The sequence below is a fragment of the Mirounga angustirostris genome, unplaced genomic scaffold, assembly GCF_029215605.1.
Source record: "Mirounga angustirostris isolate CCGP_5_RB_7025 unplaced genomic scaffold, mMirAng1.0.hap1 SCAF_9, whole genome shotgun sequence".
Taxonomy (NCBI): domain Eukaryota; kingdom Metazoa; phylum Chordata; class Mammalia; order Carnivora; family Phocidae; genus Mirounga; species Mirounga angustirostris.
In genome coordinates, this window is record NW_026991717.1 from 102,526,540 (window position 1) to 102,550,457 (window position 23,918).

At 34.2% G+C, this 23,918-nt stretch overlaps 1 protein-coding gene across 2 annotated transcripts in view; it reads right to left on the reverse strand.

The window, feature by feature from the left end:
- EXOC5 (exocyst complex component 5) overlaps window positions 1–23,918 on the reverse strand; it is a 61,572-nt gene that overhangs the window by 12,934 nt on the left and 24,720 nt on the right. For both annotated transcript variants that reach the window (XM_045900931.3, XM_045900932.3), the window contains exons 6-13: window positions 21,271–21,299; window positions 19,948–20,057; window positions 14,723–14,767; window positions 14,475–14,615; window positions 13,416–13,498; window positions 12,177–12,386; window positions 10,450–10,597; window positions 2,729–2,837 (exon numbers count right to left, since the gene is read on the reverse strand). In XM_045900931.3, coding sequence (XP_045756887.1) covers window positions 2,729–2,837; window positions 10,450–10,597; window positions 12,177–12,386; window positions 13,416–13,498; window positions 14,475–14,615; window positions 14,723–14,767; window positions 19,948–20,057; window positions 21,271–21,299 — 875 coding nt within the window. The remainder of the gene's footprint in view (window positions 1–2,728; window positions 2,838–10,449; window positions 10,598–12,176; window positions 12,387–13,415; window positions 13,499–14,474; window positions 14,616–14,722; window positions 14,768–19,947; window positions 20,058–21,270; window positions 21,300–23,918) is intronic.

Sequence of the window (23,918 nt, forward strand, 5' to 3'; positions counted from 1 at the left end):
AATATTCAATGTTATGCAGAAGAACTGGTACATGCAACAGCAGTGTAAATTAGGGCAAAAAAAACCCTTTTGGAAAAGGCTTTATGTATAGAAATTTTAAAAATTGGTAACACACTTTGTGGGTTTTTTTTGGTTTTTTGTTTTTTTTAAAGTAAACTCTAGCCCCAGTATGGGGGTCGAACTCATAACCTAGAGATCAGGAGTTGCATGCTCTACCAACTGAGCCAGGCAGGTGTCTCTGGTAACATACTTTTGCTCTGCTAACTTCACCTCTGGGATTTCATACAGAGAAAATAATTCAAAATAAGGAAAACACTTTAAGCTCTACAATGTTCACTGCAGCATTATTTATATTACTAAACTGCTGGAAAAAAACCAGTATGTCTAGTAAGAGGGGATAGTTAATTTTATTTAACTTTATAATATATATGCATGACAAAATTTTATACTATCATTAGAAATAATAGCAGTAAGTGCTAACTGAATGGCTGCAGGGAAGAAAATTTATGAATTATAAGAGACATTTTCATCCTACCAGTAAATTTTCTAAGTCCTTCCAAATTGTGAATACAGCTACTAAAATGAAGATGCTAGATTTCCATATGAGCTAAATAATAAATCCTTCATACCATATGGATTCAAATTCTTGTTAGTTTTTCTCATTATCTTCTTTAATCTTCTTAATATCTTTGAGGTATTATCATCCCAATACAAATTGCCACATTTAGTCATTTGCAAATGGCAAATGTTAAATACTTGATGTCAAGAGTTTGCTGTAATTGGGGTGCCTGGCTGGCTCAGTCAGAAGAGCATGCGACTCTTGATCTTGGGGTCATGAGTTTGAGCCCTACACTGGGTATTGAGATTACTTAAGAAAATAAATTAATAAACTTAAAAAAAAAAAAGAGTCTACTGTAATTAAGTTAAAAAAAGCAGGATACAAATGCTTTTAATCTGTCCTGAGAGCAAATCTACAATCATGAGAGCAAATTAAAAAATGGGTAAGAATAAATCAAGTTTACTGAATTATGGTAATTTTGCTTCAGTGTTAAAAAACTAAAAAATGATGTGATATACAGTCAATAAACATTTTTGAGCATCTGCTATGTGCTTTCTAAGTACTAGATAATAATGGTGAATAAGACAGATGAGATTCCTAGCCAAAAGAGCATATATGCTGTTCTCTTAAAATACTCTTTCTCCAAATACTCCATTTACTCTTTCACTCCATTCAGCTCTCTAGTTCATATAATTCCTCAGAGAGGCATTCCCTAACCAATCTCTCTAAAAAAAGTCCTCTGCTCCTGAATTCCCCCATCCTACCTCCCCAACACTTCTCACTATCTTACTCAATTTTATTTTTCTTCATTGTACTTTCTAGTCATTTGTCTATCTTATCCCTAGGAATGAAAGCTCTGTGAGTGCAGGAGTAGGCATTTAAAAGTGAATGAATTCTGGTAAGTGGAAGCAGACATTAACAGATGAAAATTTCACTGTGATAAGTGCTATGAAAAACATTAATTCAGTGATGAAATAATGAATAACTAGGCTGGGAGTAGAGGGCTATCTTAGAGTAATCCACAAAAGCCTCTTTAAGAAGGTGACATCTTAGTTAACTGAGATCAGAGGCTGAAAAGTCAGGCATGAGAAGTGCTAAAGGAAAAGGGATTGGGGGATGGGGGAAAGCCTGAGTGAGAAAAAAAAAGAATGAAGGCTAGAGTGGCTGATGGCTAAGGTAGTGAGAGGAAGTACAATATGAGAAGTGGATGAATACATAACAGGAAGACAGATCAAAAGCCATGCTTTTGTAAAGTTTGTTATTGTTTTTCCCCTAAAATTAATAGGAAGTCCCTAAAAGGTCTTAAACAAGGAAATGATAATCAAACTGTTATGTGGAGTCAGTATTGTGGAGAGGTTGAGAATGTTTACAGAAAGGCCAGTAAGGAATGGATACAGATGATGGTATTTAAATTAGGGTGGCATTAGTAGAGCTTGAGAAAAGTAGATGAATTTGAGTTATGTTTGGAAGTATAGGATTTGCTAACAGACTAGCTATCAGGTTTGATGAAAAGGAAGAAATATGGCAACTCCTATGTTTGGGGCCTGAGCAACTAGTAAATAGTAATGCCTTTTAAGGACATGGGAAAGAATGGGAGTAGAACAAGTTTAAATGGAAGATAAAGAGTTTCGGTAGGGATATGTTAAATTTGAGATGCACACTGAACAGGTGGCAAGTTCAAAGAGGGAACTACATTAATGCGGTTGGAATTTAGGGAAGAAATCATTATTATCCTATTAATACCAGTAAACCTGAAAGACCAAAAGCAAAAGAAAAATTTTAATATGAATCTATTCCTTTCCAGGCTTATTTTGGAATATTTTCCCTTCTAAACTTTACATTATTCAACTGCTTCAACCAGAATTGCTGTCACCTTCAGTTCTGCTCCTTTGACATTTTATAACTTGTAGCATTGTACCACATTCTGCCATACACTGTAGTGACTTATGTAGCTTACCCTGCCCTGTTTGATGTAAGCAATATGAGAGAACTCTTTGTGTAACTTTCTGCGCCTGACAAACTCTTGCATTATAGATGCTCAAAAAGCATTATTCATTGCATTGAACTGAATTTGATATAAAGAGTTGAATATATACAAAACATTATGCATACAGTTAATCAAGCATGATCAAAGGAATTTAACACAAAATATAACACAAATATACTTACCAGCAAGTCCTGTTTCCAAAGCATAATCAATATGCTCAATACATAAAAATTCCACAAGAATGGTAAAAATTCTAAAGGCATTCCTTGGTAAATCAGAAGGATCAGAGAGCTTTAAAAACAAAAACCAAATACATCACTCCTAAAGTCTATCTTTAAAAAAAAGGGCTTTTCTTTTTTTTTTTAAGCAATCAATTTTGTATACGATGTACCCAGTATTCAGGTTTCAAAATGCTAACTTATGCCTCTTCCTCTCCACCCCCAAAGCCTCTCTCACATACATAGACATATAGTTACAATGCTTCGTATTTATCTACAATTCTCCTGGCTTAGACTAGATCAATATTTTTCTCACCTGGATTGCAATCCATTAGTGGATTGCGACAAGAAAGAAAGAGGGAAGAGACGAGAGAATCAAGAGTAAATAAAGTATAATGTACATGTTAAAACCACATATAGTTTTATGAAATACACATACACACAAAAACATCATACACATATGCATACATATAACAAAGATCCACTGGACTGCTATGTAAAATCCATTTCTTATAGGTTGTGGTCAAAGAAGTTTCAGAGCCACCAACTTTAACAAAAGCTATTCTAGCAAAACTCAGAATAAAAAGGATTCTCTATTCTTCTGGGGGGTGGGAATGGGGAAATCGATAACAAATGCACTATAAAATATGACAGGCTCAAATCCCAGCTTCATCACTTCCTCTTTGAGTAAACCCTTAAGATATTATTTAACCCCACCAGGCCTCAATTTCTTCATCTGTAAGGTGGGAATAATATTAACAGTACTTACATCCTAGTCCTGAGGTGAGAATAAAATATAAAAATGCACATAAAGTATTTTTAGCACAATGTATGGCACACAGTAAACTTACAATAATAAATGTTCATTTTGCTGTTGATATTGCTGATGATTACTCAGAAGAATTATTAGTAATTATGGTGAGAAAATGAAATCTCTCTTTAAAAAGTTAGAAAACTACCTCTCAACATCTTATCACTGCTTTCTGTATTATTTATCAACTGATTGTTGCCACTTCGTAGTCTATTCATTTACCTTTCTCAGAGCAATGCTTATTATCTGATATAAAGAGCTGGGAGCTGAAGTGCATAACCCCTTTAAAAACCCTATTATAAATACTGATTTGGTATTACTCAATTCCCTTCCTGATCTTCTTAATACTACCTCAAAGTTTACTCTTCACTAGTCGCTCTACCACAACCTTTACCTCCCTTCTTTGCTCACTGATCCTCAACAGAAGCCCTTAACAAGCAATAAAGAATAAACTTTTCACCCTCCTCCTGTTTACATTCATATATCCATGCATAATTGATAGAAGAGGTAGACAGAAAATTGATAGGCAGACAGAAGATGTAAACAACCCTGTCAATCAACTGGACCTGACATTTATAGAATACTCCATCTAACAACATCAGGATATACACTTCTTTTTTCAAGTATACACAAAACATTCACAAAGATGGATCATATCCTGGACTAAAACAAGTCTCAACAAATTTAAAACAGATTCACATCATACAAAGTATGTCCTCTAACCACAACAGGATCAAATTTGAATCAATAACAGAAAGAACTAAAAAATACCCCAATATCTGACAACTAAAACACTTCTAAATCACTCTTGGGCCAAAAGAAATCAAAAGGGAAATTTAGAAGTATTTTGAACTGAATGAAAATAAATACAACATATCAAAATTTGTGGTATGCAGCTAAAGCTTACCTTACAGAGAAATTTATAAGACTAAATGTTTATATTAGAGAAGAACGGTCTCAAATCAATGACCTCAGTTCCCACCTTACAAAACTAAACAAAGAAGGGCAAATGAAACCCAACCAAGCAGCAGAAAAGCAATAAAGAGTGGAAACTGATGAAACACAAAACAAAAGAATAGAGAAAAATCAATGATACCAAAAGGTGATTCTTTGGGAAAATCAATAAAACTGATAAACCTCTAGCCAGACTGATCAGGGAAAAAATATACAAATTACTGATATCAAGAATGAAAAGGTGACATCACTATAGATTCTACAGATATTACAAGGATAATAAGGAAATATCATGAACAACTTAATCCCAATAAATTCAAACATTTATGTGAAATATACAAATCCTTAAAGACATGAACTACCAAAGCTCAATTAAAAAGAAATAGGTACCTTAAATAGTTCTAAATCTATTAAAGAAGTTGGATTTGTAGTTAAAAACCCTCACAACGAAAACCGCAGGCCCAAATTATTTCACTGGTAAATTCAAGCAAACATTTAAGATAGAAATAATATCAATTTTACACAAACTCTTCCAGAAAATTAAAGAGGAAGAAATATTTTCCAACTCATTCCACAAGGCCAACATTACCCTGATAACCAAAACTAGACGAAGACATTGTGTGAAAAAAATATATGTATAAGTCAATATCCCTCATGAACACAAACACAAAAATTCTAAACAAAAGTTCAGCAAAAGAATAGCAGAAAATCAGTGATCTAATGACTACCTCAAGGAGTTAGAAAAGAACACCAAATTTAAGGCAAATAAACTAGAAGGAAAGAAATAATAAAGATATAAGCAACAGATGAAATAGAAAAAATATAGAATAGAGAAAAACCAACTAAGCCCAAAACAGAGTCTTTGAAAAGACTAATAAAATTTACAAATCCCGGGCGCCTGGGTGGCTCAGTCGTTAAGCGTCTGCCTTCGGCTCAGGTCATGATCCCAGGGTCCTGCGATCGAGTCCCACATCGGGCTCCCTGCTCGGCAGGAAGCCTGCTTCTCCCTCTCCCGCTCCCCCTGCTTGTGTTCCTGCTCTCGCTATCTCTCTGTCAAATAAATAAATAAAAATCTAAAAAAAAAAAAAAAAAAAGTTCAGCAAACCTAATCCAACAAAATATACACAGGATAATACCTGATAACCAAGGGGAGTTTATCAAAGGAATGCAAGGTTAACATTTGGAAATCAATGTAATTCAGCATACTAACATAATAAAAAGAAAGCATTTGACAAAATCCAACACCTAATCTTATAAAAACTCAGAAAACTAAAAATAAAAGCATTTCCTCAATCTGGTAAGGAGCATCTGTGAAAAACCTATAATTAATATCATACTTAATGGTGAAAGACTCAATGCTTTATTCTTAAGATCAAGAATAATACAAGGTATTTGCTCTCACCACTTCCATTCATCATTGTACTGGAGGTTCTGAGCAATGCAATAATGCAAGAGAACCAAATAATAGGTTTCTATACTAGAAAGGAATAAGTAAAATTGACTTATTGGCAGACTCCATGATAGACTATTTAGAAAATCCTTTGGAATCTACAAAAAAAAAAGCGCTACTAGAACTAATAAGTTTGGTTAAGTTGCAGGTATAAAGTCAACATATAAAAATCAACTGTTTTTCTATACACTGACAACAGAGTATCAAAAATATAAATTAAAAAATACCACTTGCATTACATTAAAATAGCACAAAAAATGTTAAATACTCAGGGATAAACCTTGTGTGCTAAAAAATTACAAAACTTTGGTAAGGAAAATTAAAGAAAACTTAAATAAATGGACAGATATACTTTTTCTTTAAGATTTTATTTATTTATTTGAGAGAGAGAGTGAGAGAGAACATGAGAGGGGAGAGGGTCAGAGGGAGAAGCAGACTCCCCACTGAGCAGGGAGCCCGATGTGGGACTCGATCCTAGGATTCCAGGATCATGACCTGAGCTGAAGGCAGTTGCTTAACCAACTGAGCCACCCAGGCGCCCCTGGACAGATATACTTTATTTGTAGACTGAACACTCAATATTATTAAGATGTCACTTCTCCACAAACAGAACTATAGATTCAATGCAATCAAAACCCCAAACTTTTTTTCCCCAGAGACTGACAAAGTGGTTATAAGACATATAAGGATGCAAAATAATTTATATGAAAATATTAGGGGACTGACACTACCTAATTCAAGACTTAATAATTACAGTGATCAAGACAGTGTAGTATTGGCACAAAGACAAATAGGTCGATGGAACAGAAGAGAGTCCAGAAACAGATCCACATATAAATTGTCAAGCAGTTTTCGACAAAGGTTCCAAAGTAATTGAGTGGAGAAAGGATAGTCTTTCCAATAAATAACGCTTAAACAACTGGATGCCTAAATGCAAAAAACTGAACTTTGATCCATACACCATAGGACATGTATAAATTAACTCAAAACTGATCATAGACCTAAATGTAAAACTAAAACCCTAATAAGATATCACTACACACCGTTAGGCTGTCTAAAATTAAAAGGACTGATTATGGGGCGCCTGGGTGGCTCAGTTGTTAAGCATCTGCCTTAGGGTCAGGTCATGATCCCAAGGTCTTGGGATCGAGTCCCGCATCGGGCTCCCTGCTCCGCAGGAGGCCTGCTTCTCCCTCTCCCCCTACTTGTGTTCCCTCTCTCGCTGTGTCTCTGTCAAATAAATAAATAAAATCTTAAAAAAAAAAAGGATTGATCATACCAAATGTTGGAGATCATGGGGAGCAAATGAAACTTTTACACATTGCTGGCAGGAATGGCAAATGAAACAACCTTGGAAAATAGTTTGGCAGTTTCTTTAAAAGAAATACCATATGAATCAGCCATATTGCTACTAAGTATATACCCAAGAGAAATGAAAGCATATGTCTGCATAAAGACATATACATGAATGTTCACAGCAACTTCATTCATAATAGTCAAACACTGAAATCAATCTAAATGTCTATCAATAGTTTAAGCAGACATACTGTGGTATATTCATGCAAGGAAATACTACTCTGCAATAGAAAGGAGCATACTAATACACACAACAATATGGATGAATTTCTAAATAATCATGCTGAGTGAAAGAAGCCAGAAACACATGTACATATTATAACATACCATATACTATTTATAAAAACTAGAAAATTGATGAACCTCTTAAAGACATCCTATTTAGCTTTCAAGACTCAGTCCTCAAATGTCGCCTTCTTTTTGAAAATAAATCTATAGTGACATAAAGCTGATCAGTGGTTCTCTGAGGATAGAAGTGAAGGGAGAGGAAAGGGGGATTATAAAAGGACAAAAGGAAACTTTTTGAGGTGATGGATCAGTTCGTTATCCTGACTGAAGTTATAGCTTCAGAAATGTAGACATAACTTACCAAAGTTATCAAACTGTGCAGTTTAAATATATGCATTTTACAGAATGTCAAAGGTATCTCAAAGTTATTTTTTTAAAAAGGAAAAAAGCACCAATCTGCTCATTACACTGCCCTTTTTTAATAATCCTTTAAAGTTTGCATCATCTACAAGGTCAAGTCTAAATTTCTATCCATGGTGTACAAAGAGTTTCTGTTTACCTTTGCAATTTCCTTTCTCATTACTCTCCCATGTACATTTTTATTTCAAGCATTTTATGCTGCACATCTGATCTTTGTATATTACTTTTTACATGTACTATTCTCTGCAAGAATCACCTCTTGAAGATATCCTATGTAGCTTTAAGACTCAGGCTTAAAAAGTCCCCTTCTTTTTGAAACCTTTTCAAATAAATACTCTTCCTCAATTCTTTAACCAGGCAGAGCTGGCTGCACCGTCTTTGGTCCCAGCAGGGTATACCTATTTTGCACTGATTATTTCTATGTCAACCTCCTTTCTCCACACTATTCAAAAGTAATATATATGTCTTATTTTTATATCTTCAGTGCCTAACATAGCAGCTGGTACAAAGTAAACACATGTTTCTTGGATTAGATTGTGCTGAACTTCAACTGAATTTCTATCTTGTAACTTTCCAGGTAAAAGGTCAGGACACTGAGCTAGTTACTATGATTCAAACAACATAATGTTGACTGCTTCAGGTTCAATGATCTTTAGAAATATTTTAACACATTTCCAGCATTCAGAAAACTAGAGATAATTTACCAAATATACCCATCACCCACCCACATATGTCGTATCTTTTTTTTTTTTTTTTTTAAGATTTTATTTACCCATTTGACAGAGAGAGACACAGCAAGAGAGGGAACACAAGCAGGGGCAGTGGGAGAGGGAGAAGCAGGCTTCCTGCAGAGCAGGGAGCCCGATGTGGGGCTCGACCCCAGAACCCTGGGATCATGACCTGAGCCGAAGGCAGATGCTTAACGACTGAACCACCCAGGCGCCCCCAGATGTGTCATATCTTATCATTTTTTCCAAATGTACTTCAGATTTTTTTTCTTTTTTGGGGGGGAAGGGGAGTCCTACATATGGATGAAGTCCCTTAAGTACTCCTCCCTCATGGCAAACACTACCCTGAATCTATCATGCTTATGCTTGTGCATATCCCTAAACAATATAAGGGTATTCTTCTACTTTTTAAAACTTTATATAGTGGCATGATACTGAATATATCTTTTCCCCATTTTGTTCTTTTCACTCAACACTGTATTTTTGAGATTTTTTTGTTGATACAACATGTTGATACTCTAGTCATTTAAATTGTTGTACAGTTTTCTAGTGTATGAACAATGTCAATTTATCAATTCTCTTTTCGAGGCACACTTAATTTGCTTCTAATTTTTCACCATGATAAACAATGCTGCTATGATGTTAGACATGGCATGTAGACCTGTGAGTTTCTCTAATGAATTCCGAGTTACTATCCGAAGTAACTATACCAATTTTTACTTCCATTGGTAGTGTAAGAAAATTTATATTGCTCCACATCCTTACTATGATCAGACTTAATTTTTGCAGACTGAGACAGTATTTTCCCATTTTAAGTTTCATTTGCCTATTAGTGAGACTGAATATCTTATTGGTAATTTACATTTTCTGTATTTGTTTACATGTTTAGTGGTCGAGCCAGGTTTTGAGTCCACCTCTGGCCGACTCCAGAGACCTCACTCTTGGCTATCACATATAATGGAGTCAGATGATAGTTTCTTTATTTACTGAGAACCCACTATGTGTGTTTATTAGTCTTTGTTTTCTATTGATTTATATTTATATGTATAATTTCTATTGATTTACTGTCTATCAATATAAAATAGACATATATATCAATACAAATAAAAAAATTAAGACTGCCTCAACTCTCAGTTCCACTGCTTAAGAAGTATGTATCTCAGTTTCTTCATCTGTAAAATGGAATAAAAACCTCACAAGGTTGTTACAATGATTAAATGAGCTGATGTATACCTAAAGTGCTTTGGCCCACAGTATATGCTATACAATTATTTGCCACTATTATTTGTTTTACATAATCTTCTGCTAGTAATACTGGTTATAAATACCTTCTTGCAGACTGTGACTTAAGCTGTTTCCTTTGTTAAAGTGCATTTGTTGGAAAGAAATTCTAAATTTTAATGGAGTCAACTTTTCCTTTGATATCTCGGTTCTTAAGACATCCTTCTTTCCCTAATGCTCTATTTCTTTATGAGATGGCTCTAAACCTCCCTTTCATATCTTGATTTAATATATTGTACAGAAGAAAAATTTGGTATATTCAACTTTTGAAATTATATTAAAATACACTTCTAAATAATTTTAAAATAATTCTGTTCTCCAAAACAAAACCTCTATAATTTTTTATTACAAAAAATAGTTGTTCCTAACCAGAGAGCAGATTTATATCTTACTATAAACAAGGCAAAGATTAAAAAACACAACCATATAAATAAAATAAATTTATAACTACTCTTACCCTATGACATCTTTCAAAGGCTTGTTTGGTTTCTTGTAAAAGATTAACCACCACTTCTTGAGATAGGAAAGTTTCCCCATGAGTATCGATACTTGGCCCCAATGGTAAGTTGGTACGTTGTCTAATTCTCTCTTTCAAATCCTGAATACTAATGCATCATAAAAACAAATGAAAAGAGAACACTTTACTATACACAGATTTCAATTTCAAGTACTCTTCAACTTAAGTTGTATATATCAACAGAGAAAAATGGACTAATTGCCAGACATAAAAGTTCTAATTTCAATAATTAGTTCTGTAAAGTGAAATAAGCTTTAATCTCTAAACATAAGATTTTCAACTGAAAAATGAGTATACTTGGAGTTGTGACCTTTAAAGTCTCTTTCAGCTCTATAATTCTGACTCAATAGCCAAAAATTTCTTGTTTGGTTTCCTTATGAAGTGGACTATTCCAAATAAGTTAATATAACTAAATGGTCCTGCTTAAAATAAACTTTAAAAATTTAGTGCTTTTTAAATATATCTAACCATTTGAGCATATTGCACATTTCTTTATCATTATTAAACAAGATACATTAAACATAATTTAGCTTTTCTTAATGACTGAGGGTTACTTTGAACATTTATTTTATGGTGGTATGTTTAGAAGGTTGGATTTCTTTTGCTCCTAGAATACCTAGCTCTAGACCACTATGAACTTTTTTTTTAAAAAAAGATTTTATTTTTGGGGCGCCTGGGTGGCTCAGTTGGTTAAGCATCTGCCTTCGGCTCAGGTCATGATCCCAGAGTCCCGGGATCAAGTCCCGCACCAGGCTCCCTGCTCAGTGGGGAGCCTGCTTCTCCCTCCTCCCTCTGATCCTCTCCCTGCTCATGCTCTCTCTCATTCTCTTGCTCTCAAATAAACAAAATCTTTAAAGATTTTATTTTTTTTAAATTAATCTCTACCCCAACATGGGGCTTGAACTTACAATCCTGACATCAAGAGTTGCATACTCCACTGACTGAGCCAGCCACACACCCCAAACTATTTTTTTTTTTTAAATTCTCATGATTGTTCTTTAGTTTTTCTCTTCCCTTACTTGCTGCTGCCTTTCAGATGTCACTTCTTATTCCTAATTATAACCTCTCCCTGATCACTATTTAGTATATAAAAAACTGGGAAACAAGAAACTGATTTGAGTGTACTCTGTACTCTAATTATATGGCTCTGCATAAGTCATTCTGCTTCATTCTAGAATCAAATTGGTCCCAGACAGTTGAGATCTGGATAACAGATGCCACCAATCCTATAGCAAATCATTTTCTTCTAGTATGCGAATAATCACAGATTTTAAGGTATTAATTAAATAATTTTATGCCCAAGTATTAAAAAGCTCAGGATACCTAAACTGTAAACTATTTGCTATTTTTTCCCACACCTGCAACAACAAAAAATGATGTGCTTCCTAGTTAATAACCTGGAATAATTTACTCAGTGTGGGGAAAAAAAAAAAGGAGACTATAGAACTCTTTATAGTGCTGGTATTCTGCTTTACATTTTAATTACATTATGTTAGGTCATTTCAACATGTGGTTCAAGAGACAGGATTTGATCAATGGTGTAAATAAGCTGGGTTAAATGAGTTCTTCACAGAAAATTCACTGTCAATATTTGACAACTTTGTCCAAATATAATAAAGGTCTTAAAATCTTTAGTTTTAACTACAACATTTAACAGAAACACTCACCCTCCCGTGCCAATGGATCTCTTTTGATGGTTTTTTGAGTCATAATAGCGCTGTAGGATCATAGCACTTCTGCTTTTCAAATATCCAGTCTCCACCTCAATATAGTTCTCCAAATAGGAAATGAAAATGGATTTGATAAGCTTCGACAAGAAAGTCTGTTTATCAGTACCTAAGTTAAACTCCATCAACTTGCTGGAAAGGTTTGTGGTTCTTTTCATGGAAAAGGGGGAAAAAATTAATGTATATTTTAGGTACAGTGACAATACTAAGGAATATATATTTTTACAATGTGATTTTAATAACTTATGTTAAACCACCATTTCTTAAACCTTGGAAGGCACTTAGGATACAGAGAGCAGCTGCATAGGGCTATATATAAAGTAGAATGGATATTACAAATAACATTGTGGCTTAGAAAACTGACTAGGGATAATCTCCTAGGGATGACTTAGGAGAAGAAACCAAGGCAACCAACCAGTCTAGAAATGGCAACAGTGGCAGAATGACTTCAATATGTTCTAATGCCATTCATGACATGGTACCCACGTCAGAATACTGAGAGATCTACTTTCCGTTCATTCTCTTTTGTCTTTGTCCATGTGGACTTTCCTCTAATTTTCTGTTTCACATTATTAAAGATAGGCTCACAATAAATGTTGTTGGGATGGACTTCCTGATGATGGTTACTTTTGAAAACCCTCCTCTCAAAATGATGACACTGATGAACAACAATAGGACTGGGAAAAAAAACTCCCGAAACAGCTTCTGATATGATATTTCCAAATGTTACACTTGTATTTACAAAGCCCAAGGCAAATTTTCATATCAGACTTAAGGCTGAAACTGTCATTTGTTAAGAATTTGTGACTTTCTCAATTTCTAAAGTTTTAACTGCCAGATAAATGTCATTATACTATGTCTCAGAGAAAAAAATTAAAGAATAGTGAACTAGCTTACAATTAAAACCAGAAACAAAATTCTTGAGTCTTAACGTAAAAAAAGTTACATTAAAGTACATGACTATACAGCATAATATCCAATTCCTTAAGTTAACATGCTAAGAATACTGCTCTTTGTACAACAGTAGTCTATATAATCAAGCATTTAATGCTAAAAGGTATACTACTATCTACAAACTATTACTCAAAAAAAAAAAATACTTCATTTTCTATTAAAAAAAAAAGGAAAGAAAATCTGAGATGTTACTGTTTTCCTATTTTCTAGTAATTAAAAGCATACCTTGTATACAAATCATAGAGATTTTTGAGATACTGCTCTGCATCAGACTTCCTACATTCTTCTAACTGGTCTTTCACAAAACTCTGAGAAAAAAGTCAACATTTTATCAATTAAGTAAATATTAAATTATATATTTTTCTCTAAAATTACTCCACATTCTTGAATTGTTCTGATTAAAATACAATGGAAAAGGCAATGCATAGAAAATATACCAATATAAAAAAAATAAGAACACAGGTTTTTAATTTTTAATGCTTCTCATATTTACCTGTTCATCTATAGCACTTTTAGGAATAAGTATTAAAAATTTCAAAATTTCTTTTGAAACTGGCCTATCTTGCCTCATAAAGTACATTTAAAAAACAAAACCTGAGGCTATACTGATAATAGTCAATTCCTTAAGAAATAGCATTTCCCAAACTGGCCTGGGTAACCCTAGTGTCCCTTGAGACATTAACAGGCATTACTCTAAAATTTTAGACTCCTGTTTTCAGAGAATCACAATACGTATTAGTGCTGTTAAAGGATATTAAGAGTCCTGAATTGTGTTTTAAAAACAAACACTTCTTTAATGTTGCTTAATCCGGTAGTAAACATAGTTTAGGAAATGTTGCTTTAATGTACAGTGCTATGGGAGTCAAGGTTGTAAATTAAATTACTGTGTTTTTTCTTTTCATGTTAGTACATATTATAAAAAATTCTACAGATTGCACTTGTAATTCTTACCCAATTTCACAAATGCCATCTATTGGTCAAAGTGAGGACCCAATAAAAATAAAAATCTGAGGTTTCCCCTCTACAACCTGTTATAACTACTACTTCTGCTGGAATAAATTTCAAACATGCTCTGATGATACTCAGTGATTATGATTAGCACCTTTTTTCTTGATGAACAATATTTTTTACAAAAGCATGATACTGTCATTCCTTTCCCCTTCACTGAATAGATTACTATCCCAAAGGGCATTACATGAATAAACTAAATTTTTGAAAAACTTTTAAAACAGAGGAAAAAAATCACATATTGCCTGAAGAACTATTTAGTCAGTTTAAAATTACCTGTAGTTTGACTTCAAATACATTTTGAATAAGTTTAGCCAGTACTGTTTCTGGATTGCTAAAGATATCTCCAACTTGTTTGTTCACTCGTTGGCAGAGTATCGCTGCATCTTCAAATATATCATTTCTCAAGTAAGCACCCTAAACAGAGGCATTTTACATAGTGAATATATAATTTTTAAATGGTTTTAAAAACACAAATTAGCATAAAATAAAATAAAATCCAATAAAGTATACTATTATGTTACCTCCTGGCACTGCTTTATATAAACATCAACACAATGGGAATAACCCTATGAAGAAGAAAGAAATACATCATCACAGTTCTGGTTTAATAACGATAATTATAACAGTAATAATCTCAATAAAAAAGTTCTTATATGTAATAAAGCTATGTCTATGTGACACAGACATAGCTATATATATATATTCATTAGATATAAAGCTATATCTAATGAATCACCAATAGTAATAGTTATTGGACTTAAATAAAATTAATAGTAGAAAGCTAATAATATAGTATTTCTCCCAGTTGCTTTCTATGAAATTGATCACCTGGTTCATATCCTTGCAGGACTTCAGAATGAAAGAAGAACCCTGAGGTATGACTTCCGTGCAGTCATTTTGCCCTATGATCACCTAGCCATCTCCTTCAACTCTAAATCATGTATTTGTGTTCATGCTCCCACACACACACAGATTCACAATCTTGAAAAAAGGCTTATATATACATACATAAGTATACGTATGTATATACATGTATACACATGTATGTATTTCCTTCTTTACTCTCTTGAATTCAAAGCATTTGTGTTCCCCTGCAAGAATCTGAACAGAGCTGTACTTAACTGGCATTCTGGAAATTTACTTTTAAAATTCAATCTATTTTAGCAGAACATATTTAAAAAAATAATTTGTCATATTAAGCTCTCTTTAATGATTTGTATTCATTAACAAATCATACATAAAAACAAGTAAGCAATGCAAAGTATACAATCGTCTTAAGAGCCATTCTTAATACTCATGCAGATATTTTACTTAAATGAAAAGTCTAAAAAATAACTTCTATTTCCCTACTCAGATACAAATATAAAGAAACAGATTTTTTATATATATTTTTGTGTGTGTTTGTTCTTTTTTTCTTTTAGATTTTATTTAAATTAGTTAACATATATTTTATTACTGGTTTCAGTGGTAGAAATTTAGTGATTCATCACTTGCATGTAACACCCAGTGCTCATTACAAGTGCCCTCCTTAATGCCCATCGCCCATTAACCCATCCCCCTCCCCTCCAGCAACCCTGTTTGATCCCTATACTTAAGAGTTTCTTGGGGTGCCTGGGGGGTCAGTCGGTTAAGCATATGCCTTCAGCTCAAGTCATAATCCCAGAGTCCTGGGATCAAGCCTGATGTTGAGGTCCCTGCTCAGTGGGGAGCCTGCTTCTCCCTCTCCCTCTGCAGCTCTCCGCTTGTGCGCTCTCTGTCAAATAAATAAAATCTAAAAAAAAAAGTTTCTTACAGTTTGCCTCCCTCTGTTTTTATCTTATTTTTCCTTCCCTTCCCCTATGTTCATCTGTTTTGTTCCTTAAATTCCACATGAGTGAAATCATATGGTATTTGTCTTTTTCTGCCTGACTTATTTTGCTTAGCATAATACACTCTAGTCCCAACCACATCACTGCAAATGACAAGGTTTCATTCTTTTTGATGCCTGAATAATATTCCATTGTATATATACACCATACACCACATCTTTGATCCATTCATCAGTCGATGACATCTGGGCTCTTTCCATATTTTGGCTATTGTGGACATTGTTGCTATCAACCTCGAGGTGCACGTGCCCCTTTGAATCAGTGTTTTTGTATTCTTTGGGTAAATACCTAGTAGTGCAATTGCTCAATCATAGGGTAGTTCTATTTTTAACTTTCTGAGGAACCTCCATACCGTTTCCAGAGTGGCTGCACCCGTGTGCATTCCCACCAACGGTGTCCCTTTCTCCACATCCTCACCAACATCTGTTGTTTCCTGACTTGTTAATCTTAGCCATTCTAACTGGTTTGAAGGGGTATCTCATTGTGGTTTTGATTTGTATTTCCCTGATGCCCAGTGATGTGGAGTGTTTTTCATGTGTCTCCTAGCCATTTGTATGTTTTCTCTGGAGAAATGTCTGTTCATGTCGTCTGCCCATTTCTTGACTGGATTTTTTGGGGGGTTTTTTTGGTGTTGAGTTTGGTAAGTTCTTTACAGATTTTGGATACTAGCCCTTTATAAGATATGTCATTTGCAAATATCTTCTCCCATTCCATTCATTGCCTTTTTTTTTTTTTTTAAAGATTTTGTTTATTTATTTGACAGAGAGAGAGACAGTGAGAGCAGGAACACAAGCAGGGGGAGTGGGAGAGGGAGAAGCAGGCCTCCTGCCAAGCAGGGAGCCCGATGCGGGACTCGACCCCAGGACCCTGGGATCATGACCTGAGCCGAAGGCAGACGCTCAACGACTGAGCCACCCAGGCGCCCTCCATTCATTGCCTTTTAGTTTTGTTGACTGTTTCCTTTGCTGTGCAGAAGCTTATCTTGAAGTCCCAATAGTTCATTTTTGTTTTTATTTCCCTTGCCTCTGGAGACGTATTTAATAAGAAGTTGCTGCGTCTGAGGTCAAGGAGATTGCTGCCTGTGTTCTCCTCTAGGATTTTGATGGATTCCTGTCTCACATTTAGGTCTTTCATCCATTTTGAATTTTTTTGTGTATGGTGTAAGAAAGTGGTCCAGTTTCATTCTTCTGCATGTGGCTGTCCAATTTTCCCAACACCATTTGTTGAAGAGACTGTCTTTTTTCCACTGGATATTCTTTTCTGTTTTGCCAAAGATTAGTTGACCACAGAGTTGTAGGTCCATTTCTGGGTTCTCTATTCTGTTCCATTGATCTATGTGTTTCTGTGTCAGTAGCAGACTGTCTTGATGATGACAGCTTTGTAATATAGCTTGTGATGCCACCAGCTTTGGTTTTCTTTTTCAACATTCCTTTGGCTATTTGGGGTCTTTTCTGGTTTCATACAAATTTTAGGATTGTTTGTTCCAGCTCTGTGAAAAATGCTGGTGTTATTTTGCTAGGGATTGCACTGAATGTGCAGATTGCTTTGGGTAGTACAGACATTTTAACAATGCTTATTCTTCCAAACCATGAGCATAGAATGTTTTTCCATTTCTTTGTGTCTTCCTCAACTTCTTTCACAAGTGTTCTATAGTTTTCAGAGTCCAGAGTGCTCAGCATTACACGATGGAACCCCTACCACAAGTGTTCTATAGTTTTCAGAGTATAGATCTTTTACTAACTCTTTGGTTGGATTGTTCCTAGGTATCTTATGGTTCTAGGTGCAATTGTAAATAGCATCAATTCCTTGACTTCTCTTTTTGCTGCTTCATTACTGGTCTATAGAAATGCAACAGACTTCTTTGCAGTTTTATTTCCTGTGACATTGCGGTATTTCTGTATCAGCTGTAGCAGTTTTTTGGAGGAGTCTTTTCAGGTTTTCTACAGAGTATCATGTCATCTGTGAAGTGTGAGCCTGATTTCTTCCTTGCTGATTTGGATGCCTTTTTTTTGTTGTTGTCTGATTGCAGAGGCTAGGACTTCCAATACTATGTTCAACAGCAGTGGTGAAAGTGCACATCCCTGTCGTGTTCCTGACCTTAGGGGAGAAGTTCTCAGTTTTTCCCCATTGAGGATGATAGTAGCTGTGGGTCTTTTATATATGGCCTTTATTATGTTTAGGTATGTTCCATCTATTCCTACTTTCTTGAGGGTTTTGTCAAGAAAATGCTGTATTTTGTCAAATGCTTTTTCTCCATCTATTGAGAAGATCATATGGCTCTTATCCTTTCTTTTATTAATGTGGTGTATCACAATGATTGATTTGCAGATATTGAACCACCCCTACAGCCCAGGAATAAATCCCACTTGGTGGTGGTGAATAATCCTTATAATGGACTATTGGATTCTATTAGCTAGTATCATTCTTGTTGAGAATTTCTACATCCACATTCACCAGGGATATTGGTCTATAATTCTCCTTTTTAGTGGGGGTCTTTGTCTGGTTTTGGGATCAAGGTAATGCTGGCCTCACAGAATAGGTTTGGAAGTTTTCCTTCCATTTTTATTTTTTGGAACAGTTTCAGAAGAATAGCTATTTATTCTTCTTTAAATGTTGGAGAATTATCCTGGGAAGCCATCTGGCCCTGGACTCATTTGTTGGGAGATTTTTAACTACTGATTCAATTTCTTTGCTGGTTATGGGTCTATTCAGGTTTTCAGTTTCTTCATGTTTTAGTTTTAGTAGTTTATATGTTTCTAGGAATTTATCCATTTCTTCCAAATTGCCTAATTTGTTGGCATATAATAGCTCATAATATTCTCTTACAATTGTATTTCTATCGTTTTTTCGTTGTGATCTCTCCTCGTTCATTCATGATTTTATTTATTTGGGTCCTTTCTCTTTTCTTTTTGATAAGTCTGGCTAGGGGTTTATCAATTTTGTTAATTCTTTCAAAGAACCAGCTCCTAGTTTTGTTGATCTGTTCTACTGGTTTTTTTTTTACTTCTATATCATTTATTTCTGCTCTAATCCTTATTATTTCCCTTCTCCTGTTGGAGTTAGGCTTCATTTGCTGTTCTTTTTTCAGCTCCTTTAGGTGTAAAGTTAGGTTGTGTATTTGAGACTTTTCTTGCTTCTTGAGGAAGGACTGTATAGCTATATACTTCCCTCCTAGGACCACTTTTGCTGCATCCCAAAGGTTTTGGACTGTCATGTTTTCATTTTCATTTGCTTCCATGTATTTTTTTTAATTCTTCAATTTCCTGGTTGACCCATTCATTCTTTAGTAGGATGTTCTTTACCTTCCATGTATTTGTTTTCTTGTGGTTGACTTTGGTTTCATAGCATCGTGGTCTGAAACTAAGAAAACCCTATTTCTTTAAGTACCTTCTTTGTAGAAATACAATGCCATACAGGGATTCTTTCCCTAATTCAAATTCCCAGAAGACAATATTCCTTTGTATTACCACCTGAGATCCTCTGAATTTAATTTAAATCTTTTACTAGTTACATTCCATCTACTCTCTCGTTCCTACATCCTACCAGATATTTAAGGCTAAATCTTCTTGCTTATGACCTATTTTGTACATGTTTGACTGAAAAAATAATTTAAAAAACAAGAAGATAGTATGATTTTTCTATGTCAACCTATATAAAAATTAACTGATAAAATATTAATATTATTGAATATAAAATATTAAATACCTAAAATTTAACATTTATGGAGATGTGAAATGTATATTCAAATTGTTCAAAACAATAAAAATTATCACTGTGATATAGTCACGCAACTATAATAAAATCAGAGACTATCCTATATAGAATTTATATAATCTCCACAATATTGAAAACTAAACTTCGTTTTTATTACTATTTACCTTAAAATGAAGCAAAACTGCTGCTACTTCTCTCATTCTGGAGATTTCACCTCTTCTTTGAGCACTAGTAAACTCCTGAATCAGTTGGCATTCTAAATCATGATATTTACCTAAACATAAAAAGAAAGTCATTCATCTACAATGACACATTCAAGGTATCCAAGTTATTTACAAACATATGAATTATTTACAAATATAATGACTATGGATCTAGCTTTCTTTTTAAAGACTTACAAATACAATATTAGATTACAGGCAGTGAATCTAGCCCTTATAATATACTATGATATATAAATCTATATTTTCAAGACAAGAAAATCTTCCCAACCAGTAAACAGCTGAACCCCCATGGTCTGATTACCATTTACCACTGTTACTTAAAAAAGCAGATGACTGAGATAAACCTCTAGATGTCATTTCTGAGAGTAAGAGATAGGAAAAAATCTTAAACCTAAAGCTACAGAAAGGGTGAAGGGGACTATAAAACTCCTTACTAGAGATCAGATGTCTTTACCATGAACAATGGTGGATTCAACACCAAATCTCACCTTAAGATAATATATGGTGTCTGATTCACCACATTACTGAGGTTACTAATGTTCTGAATGAAAACCTGACTTTGGACTAATCTATAGTAATCAAAAACAGTGCCAGGAAGTCCAACTATCTATGTCATTATGATAACACTTCTGGGAAAACAGGTGGCTCTTTGAACTTTTTATGCAGTGGCATCCCAAACGTGACTCAGGTTACCATGGGGGCCTGCAAATATAGTGGCTTTCCCAGAGACCTAGACTGACCTACTTAAAATATAATCCAAAGATTGGAAAGAATAAAACTAATCATGTAAGGAGTCATATAGGTACCAAAATGCTCATATGAGCTTGGCTTTTAAGAAAAAGAACCTATTTTAGAGATACATGTATGGATATAAAACAATCTCCAAGATGTATCATTAAATTAAAAACACATGGTATATGCTAGCCAATTATTTTAAAATAACTGGGGAGAGTAGAACTAAATTCTCTCTCTATATAGATATAGATACATATATAGATGTGTGTGTGTGTATATATACATGTGTGATTTATGTCCTATGCTTATATATCCAGAGCATACTCTAGAAGAATACCCAAGAAACTGGTAATGACTGTTTCAAGGAAGAGGAATCAAACTCAGGGATGGGGTGGGAGGATGACATTGTTCCCACTATCTCTCCTTTTACTATTTTTTTTCTTTTACATAAGTATTTTTATCATCTATTCAAAACTAATACTATTTTAAATACTTTTAAATACTATTTAAATACTATTAAAAACTTACTTGCAATTTTGGATTTTACTTCTGAAAACCTGAAAGATAAGAATTAATGATAAGATTCATTAGTAGTGACAAATGTACCATAGTAATCTAAGATGTTAATAAAAGGGGAAAAAGAGCCTGGGGGGTATAAGGGAACCCTTTGTACTAAAGGTAATCATAAGGAAGGAAGGAAGAAAGGAAGGAAGGAAAGAAGAGAGGGAGGGAGGGAGGGAGGGAAGAAAAAAAAAGAAAGAGAAGAAAGGAAAGAAAGGAAGAAAGCCAGCCAGCCAGAAGGGAAAGAGTACTGACAATAAGCAGGCCAGGTAACAAAACTGAATTTGGACAATTCAGATGGGGTAGCTGGTTTTCATTTATGAAATTCACATTGAATAACAATAACTTCTTAAAGAGGGAGAAGTTCTATATGAGGCACTGACAACTCCACCAGCCCCAACACTGAGCTGTTGTCTCAACACATTCACTAACATTTTAAATTCCTTGATACTTGTCTATTTGCCCCTTCTGTTGGGATTTTTTCATACAAAATTCCATTACTGTTATTTAAACAAAAAAGAATGATAAAATAAGTATATGAAAAATAAAAGAGAAGTCATAAAAAGGACCCAGCAACGTGTCTTACAGACTAATCATTCAATCTTTGCAAATTCAGAAACTAAAATATCACATACTACCATACACTAGAAATTTTTAAAATCTTAAATATCAAGGAAGAAAGTACATCATGGAAAATTAATGTTGAGAGATCCTATACAATCAGTTTGGAGAGAGGAAGGTGGCTGGCAAAAGAGATGGCACAGACAGATAAAGAAGGTAATAAAAACTTAGAGAGTTATACAAAATTGATGTATCAACATCATGGTGGATTAGAGAGTGCATGTAAGGCCATATGATCTTTCTGAAAAAATTAAATCTAATTAGGATATATATTCAATTCCAAGGCTCAGTAGAGAGGCTAAAACAAAACTGTAAGATATGTATGTAACTGAGAAGTGAAAGAAGATGCGTATATGTAGAATAGGATGGAGAGATTATCCAATAATTATCAAGCACCTATTGTGAGCCACACATTTTACCCACTTAAGCAAATGGTCCAACTCTGAAATGAGATAAAGAGAGGTTTTTCTGGTGACTTTAAAAATCATTACTCATGAAGCGCCTGGCTGGCTCAGTCACTATGGCATGAAGCTCTTGATCTCTGGGTTGGGAGTTCAAGCCCCATGTTGGGTGTAGAGATTACTTAAATAAACTTTAAAAATCAATCAATCAATCAAGGAGATGGGTATGATAGTTCTTGGTGAGGATAAAGCAATATACTAAAGCATTTATATTTTGAAGATCCCATTTCTTTTCTAATTTATTTCAAAGTATATATATATATATATTTTAAAGATTTTATTTATTATTTGAGAGAGAGTGAGCAGTAGAGGGGCAGAGGGAGAAGCAGACTCCCTGCCAAGCAGGGAGCCTGACACGGGCTCAATCCTGGGACCCTGGGATCATGACCTGAGCCGAAGGCATACACTTAACTGACTGAGCCACCCAGGCACCCCTCAAAGTATATTTTAACACAAATTATGAGCTAAATCTCTTCAATAAATTGCAGTAATATAACAAAAGATTTTTTCCCATTTAACTATGTTTTAATGACTAATGCTTCTTTATAAAACATATGAGAATATCTTTCTGACCTTAGTAAAATACTATTTTAATAAATAAAACAGAACTATTCATTTAAAAAATCATGATTCACAGTGCTGGGAAAATATGAGATTATTATTAGCAATCGCTAAATGACATGGCCATCACTGCTAATCCTATATGATGATTCAGAGTTGGGATAAAATAAGATATATTTTGGGGGTAAGGAATTCATTCTCACCCTACATTTGTATCACAAACTTTAAGTATAGCAATACATTTATATTCTACCTGTACCCAAGAATCCCCAAGTACTGCCAAAAGTAGTAACAGATATATTGTCTGTTACATGAAGACTTACTTTTTTCACACATTCATACGAGGAAACTACTACTACCAAGATTTTATTAAAAAGTCTGACATTCTATGGACTAAAGGAAATCATGAAAAAAAATCTCCTTCTCCATAAAGTTTCTTTTAAAATGAAACCATTAATACCTGACTTAGCAATGGCCCTAGGGCCTTGCATCTAAAGCAAGGTTTCTTAACCTGATGTCTCTAGGGAGGAGTCTGTGGATAGGCTAAGAGTCTGAAATTCCATGAAGTTGCAAATAATAATCTGTGTGTATCTGAATTATTTGAAGAAACTTTATAGCTTTCATCAGCTTTTCAAAGGTGTCTAAAACCCCAAAAGTTTAAGAATTCTCATCTAGATATAAGAAAAAACAGCTGAATGACCCAATGTTTAAATTTTCCCTGTCTTCTCCCACCTAGGTTATCAAAGTCCAAAAAATGAAAATTCAAAGTATCACGTTAGTAAATTTCAAAATTCTCCTTCAGCAATTTCTTTTCAGAAGAAAGATAAAGGATTGAAAGTATTTCAAGGTATATCATTAAATGTAGGTATTAAGAGACTATATTTTTTCAATTAACTATTATATACTATGAGTTGTACAAAGGGGGTACTCAATAAATTCTTGTTGAATAAGCAAAACCATACAGGGAAAAAT